At 39.2% G+C, this 6,000-nt stretch overlaps 1 protein-coding gene across 3 annotated transcripts in view; it reads left to right on the top strand.

Annotated features, from left to right (window-relative positions):
• Positions 1 to 958: 958 nt before the first annotated feature.
• Positions 959 to 6,000, top strand: part of RB195_003934 (uncharacterized protein) — a gene marked incomplete at both ends in the record, with an annotated part of 31,490 nt that continues 26,448 nt past the window's right edge. For all 3 annotated transcript variants that reach the window (XM_064201814.1, XM_064201816.1, XM_064201815.1), the window contains one exon: positions 959 to 1,154. In XM_064201814.1, coding sequence (XP_064057695.1) covers positions 959 to 1,154 — 196 coding nt within the window. The remainder of the gene's footprint in view (positions 1,155 to 6,000) is intronic.

The raw sequence follows: 6,000 nt of genomic DNA, 5'->3' as shown, positions 1-6,000 counted from the left end.
TCGTAATGCGGCTGCGATTCTCTAAAGCTGCTGTACCAATCGATATTTAAATTCGTTACATCTTCCAGCTCCTATTTGTCGATTTTTGAGAATATTTTTTTGAGGAAAAAAAATACTTCGACTTCATCGCTGTGTGGCTATTACAGTAAATTTATCATGAATTTTGATTTTTTTTCGGGAACGATCAACATTCGAACAGGTTTGCAACTGCAACATCACTTGAATAATTGCAAATAAAACTATTCTAACCGAGTCCAGAGTGAAAATGGCAGCTGTCACGAAGTTACTGTAAGTGTACACAAGTTTTGTACAATTACTCAGAACAGCACATGTGTTACTTACAGTACTCTGACAGTATACAGTATGTAGTTGGATTTAAGCACTTCTCACGAGGGATAGTAAGAAATTACTTGCCGGTTCAATTTTCATGTACCTGCTGGAGGATTGCATGGATTTTCTTCCAATCCTTGTCTACCTAGCGATAGGTATTGATTGATTCGAGCAATTTTTTTTTATTTCTCCACCACCCACGGTTTGGAATTGGAAGCGCCTCACATTCGATCATCTGTTCTTTCACTTCTCAGTTCTTGGATCTGCTCCAGTTTGTGATTATAGCAGGTCCACACGGTAGATTCTTTCCTCACGAGAGGTCAAGTATTCCCCCTCATTGCTCACTGCCCCAACGGGCTAATCCTTGAGAACTTAGAAGGCGGGAAGCTCCATAGTGCTGTCGATCCTTAATTCGGTGTAGTCCCACCCAGCCTGTTCCATCTTGCAGGTTTTCTTTTTTGCAGAAGAATTATAAAATTGCAGGGAAGCTAAGCGAACCTTTAACAATCCGGCTACGGTTCCACTTTTTGGGATTTTTCCGACCAAATAATGGAATGCATGAAACGAAAAATGTGCCAAGTTAATTAATTCTTTCTCGCTGTTTCGGCTAGCAGATTGTATTCGCTGGATGCCACGAGAGAAAAAGAAACGGACTGATCAACTCCGTGCTGGCGCACGAGCGGTGTCGTTAATTGTGCACATGGTCAGTTCGGGCGTCCTCTTGCCGCTATCTTCGGTCGTAATCTGCCGTAGTGACGTTGACGACGATGGCGGCGACTGCGGTGCCGGTGGTGGTGGCGGCGGCGGCAGTGGTGTCGGTTTCGGTAGGTTGCGGTTGGTTGGTGACCTCTGACCACCTGCTCATCCTGTGCTGTCATCTCGCTACGCCGACGGCGCGTTGAGCCCCCCGTTTAAGCCCCTTCATTTCGAATAGCTGCTAGCTATTTTCCTCCTGCTCACATCCTATCCTCCACTCCACTCAACTCTGGCCTTCATTCTCACATTATTTACACATGCGCTTTTTTGTTATGCAACGCTGCAGCAACGCAACGAGCACATGCGTTGCGCGCCGACGTTTCTCTCTGTTCAAACAATGTGAGTGTGTGTGTGGTGTGTGGTGTGTGAGTGTAGGTCGTCTTAAAATTTATTGACATTGTGTCATCTCCTCATCCGGGGTTTCTTACCGTTTTATGCTGGCGGCTTTGTACGTTCTCGCCAAGTTGCAGCTGGCTTTCTCTCGAAAGTCATTTTAAAGAGGCGAAAGAAAGAAAAAAAACGCTCCTCTCTCGAGTAACTTTCCAGGTTTTTCGGTACGCCTCTGAAGTGGCGCCAATCATTTAAAAGCGGGTTTCTGCGAGGCTTAAGCTGCTTCTGATCATGAAGTATTCACTATTCTGGTCTTCCTGACTAGCAATTCCTGTCAACTAGCAATTTCCATGGTATTTCTGCATTTCTGTACTCTGTCAGTCCTTTTTAAAGTCATAAATTGACTACAACGCTTGAACATAAAATATACGGATAACTTGTAGTGAACTAACAGTTTTCTCAGAAATACATATGTAGTCTACAAAATTCAGTCTTATTATTTGACAAAAATATTTTGAATTTTATAGAAATTAGAGCGAAAGAAAAATAATGTTATTTTAGAGCTGTAATACATATTACACTTGTAATTCATTTAATTAATTCTAGACTTTACTCTACTAATTGGTATTTATTATTGTTTATTTCCTTGTTTATTTACACAACGTTTTGCACTATAAACAAATCACTCCACAGGAAAATTCACATTCGGAAAAGTTGTATTTGTTTTCTACCAAAAAATTACGTATGTGTATGAAACTATGCTATGTTTAGTGGAAAATAATCAAATTTCTGAGAAATTTTCCTAGAAATCCCGTAATGGCATTCGTTCATCACGAATAAGAGTTTGTTTTCTGCAAGGAAAGATCCTAATCGAAAAAAATTCTGGTATTTCTGGAATCAAATTTCCAATTAGGTTTTTGTTTGTTTTTAATTATGTAAAGGAGGTAAGGGAAATTTCAAATTACACTTTTCCTTTTAACTTAATCACATGACCATTAAAAAACAACGGAGAAGTACTTATCTTTGTGACGTTAGGCAAGTTAGTGATAATTTCTTCATTGTGTATTTATCGTTAAACCCTTGCCGATACATTTATCAGGAATATTTTATCAGGTATTTGTTTTTTTTAAGATTAAACGTTATTATCAGGAATTATCACTTCTACAGTTATGAGAAACAATTACAAAAATGTGCAGTTACGTTAGATATTTGTGATAACAGCCGCAAAATCTTCCCCATTAATTCTCCACTTCCCCTTTCGCCACGCGCTCATTTAACGGATAATGAATGTAAAAAGTAGGGTTGATAGGAAAATTCTGTAGAAAAAAAGCAAGTGTGGGACGATTACATTCCTACGTACTGAAAAAAGAACTGAATTTTCAAAGCAACGCCGAAAGTGAATGTACTTGACGCATTTAAAAGGTAAATGGATTTGTTATCATATGTTTCGAAGTGAATTTATGGACTAAGGACCCTCAGAGTGGAAATAAGGATTTTTACCGTGTGCCTGTGTGCATTTGGTTTCGCCCCTCGTCAGACATTCATCCGAGAAGTCCTTTGTTCCCTCAGTCAACTCTTTATCTGTGTTTAAGCTCATTTTGTTTACCGCTAGCCCATAATTATAGCATAACCTCGCAAAAACCGCCAACTAGAACAGGCTATGTAGTAGATGTGCCAAAAGAATTGGTTTAAAAAAAACTCATGCAATTTTTTTAAAGGAAATTCTGAGTATTCTGTGAGTACAGTATATAAAGTATGAATAAATACAGTTCATCGTGTCCCAAAAAATCATCACATAGCTCTGAAGTTCTTCCTTCTTGTGATTTTTTTTTGTGGAAAACTCTAACTTCTGGAAAAATTGGCCAGAGTCAGCCAATCCTACCCTTGTAGTTGTGAGAAAACCCAAAATGGCTTTTCGAAAGAAAAAGGACCGAGGGAACAATACCCAAATAAAAAATGAAGTTCTTATTGTACAAGTTAACATAAATGATACTTATTAACTTTGAAAGTTGCTTATATACAGTAGATAATCCATGGAAATTCCAAGAAAATATCTGGAAATAGCTGCAGTGCGTGTGCTTGTGCTGAACTTCCCTGTCCTAGAAGAAACCTAGGAGGAAAAGTGATACTAAATGAAAAAGAAAAAAAAAGTTGTATATGAATCGCGTAAAAATTGGTATACATTAATTGAACTGATATCCAGATAAAAATGCTGTGAAAGATAAAAATAATAAAATGATAAAAGATGTAGGAGAGATAGAAATTTTGAGTAGAAAATGTTTTAGTCACTTTTTTTGCGACTTCTTTTCTTGAAGTGCCTCAGAAAATGTTGTGATCAGGGTTTTTTTGGAGCTTATTTTCTTCAAATACCTTATTCCTCGGGGGGAACGGACAGAAACAGCTACCATGCCGAACTGCTAGCGTTATTATTGCTTATGTTGCCACGGTATATATGTGTGTGTTTACGTTGTGGCTGTATCCCCTGTGTGAGCGTGAGCAATTGCGAAAAGCGATGAAGCGATTTGTAAATAATCCCTTTCGCGTAGATTTTTCTTCTCGTAGAAAAATAGTACTTGTTATCGCTTGCCTTACTGCTCTCGCCTGCCGAACTTCGACGCGTTTTCGAAAGAAGCCATGAGTCCGCAGTGTCGACCGAGCTCATGAATATTCAACAACGTATCACAAGCCACAACGTTTTGTGCTTACATCGTTCAATTCTCGTCGGATCTTGAAAATATTCTCATTTTTCTGCTATCTTCAATGGTTAGGAAAAAAAAATTACACGTAGACATGGTTAGATGGGGGATTTCGTGGGCGCTCTGTAATTGACTTCGGATTATTAGCACAATGTCATGGATGTCACAGTCCAAATGTCATATGCATAATATGAAGGGTCAGAAGAGGGTCATGGGTCATCCCTTACCTTTCCCCCCACTCCCCTCAACATATAGCTTTTCCATTCTTATTTTTACTACTTTTATTAATGGGTGGAAAATGTTTTGTTATACTGTGGGATGTGCTAAGCTGCTTTAAGGCGCTTTAAGAATTTTAAAAATTTGAATAGGTTAGAAATTTTTATGACTTATTTTAGAGCGATTAGTTGCTGGAACAGGGTCTCCAGTCGTTCGAAAATTTTCCAGAGTAATAAGCGGAAGAAAAATTGCTCACGCTTGCAAATTTATCGATTTCGCTGCAAAATATCTGATTCTGAATCTTTTTTAAAATTTTCTAATTAGATATGGACTTGGCCAAAAGTAACACTTAGGCAGAAAAATGCGCCCCAATTCCTTTGGAATTCCGTGCTTGTCCTATTTCTTGGATCTTACGTAACTAGTTTGTCCTTTGAAGTGGAGTGGTACTTGCTAGCCCGTAATTTTCTGCAGGATTTTTTTTTCTTCCACTGGGTCTCCGACCTCTAGGGACAACGGTAGCTCGTAACTCAAGTAATTACGTTCGCCATTTCTTTTGTCTGTGCACTTAGTTGCCTGGGCTAGAATATCTCGTTCTGTCACTGGTTGTTTCTACTTTCGTCCTCCTCCTCCTCCTCCTGCAAGAGTTTCCTTTCGTCTTGCTGGTTTTTTTTTCACATTGTAATAGCAGCAGCTTTGGTAGAGTAATAGGTGGGGATAACTGAGGGTATTACTACTTTTACTACTTTTTATTAGGATTATTTATGAGGCGCTAAAATTTTGCTGCAACTGTATTGACAACTGCGGCCATCTGGCACCAAAAAAAAGAAACAGCAACAGAATTTATCGATATCGAATCGTTCGTTTGCGATAGAAGGGCGACGACGCCGTCGTCGACGTCACCACCGATTCTGTCATCTGCTGCTACTGCTGCTACTGTTGCTGCTGCTGCCAGGCCAGGCGGTGATAGGTGCGACCGGGTGACCTTGGTGTAGCGCCAGCCAGCCGCCGCCGCCGACGCTTAACGTTTCATTTTCATCCCTGTTCGCCCCCGCCCCCCGTAAAATTGCGTGTCCCACACCACTGACGCGTCAATCACGTCGCGTTTTTCACACCAACATGGCGTGATCTCATAATTGTAATGCACTTGACACCTTCTAGGAGACAAATAACGTCATTTTTGTCGGTAAAGCACAGGGCGGGAAGGGGGTTTTGCGGGGGATTTTCTATTCTGGGTTTTCAATTTCATATGTCTATATGGGACCTTTGCAGCCCATCAACATAATTAAATATACGCCAATGGAAAGAGTAATTACTCGGGAAGGGGGAATTACACTGAAGTAAATATTATAATTGTATGAAAAACGTAGTTCTAGCATTAAATTAATTGTTTTTCCTTTATTTTTTCTTGTGCACAAATTCATACAATCAGAGAAGGTTTATCGGTTTGTTCGACGTTTCTCTACCGAGTTGAAGTGATTTTGAAGAGATTGTCGTGTTGATTCGAGGAAAATATGTATTATTTTTCGCAGATTTATTTATTGATTAGAGAAAAATATCCATTATTTTTCGCAATCACCGTACTTTTGTGAAATTTTACATCGCTGAAGATGTTAAAAATTACGAGAAAAATAACTGAAATATTTGATTATAAAGCCAAAATCATTCGAATACT

This window comes from Necator americanus, chromosome IV, assembly GCF_031761385.1.
Source record: "Necator americanus strain Aroian chromosome IV, whole genome shotgun sequence".
NCBI lineage: Eukaryota > Metazoa > Nematoda > Chromadorea > Rhabditida > Ancylostomatidae > Necator > Necator americanus.
Note: the sequence above shows the minus strand (reverse complement) of the source record. Positions and strands in the feature narration are given on the sequence as shown.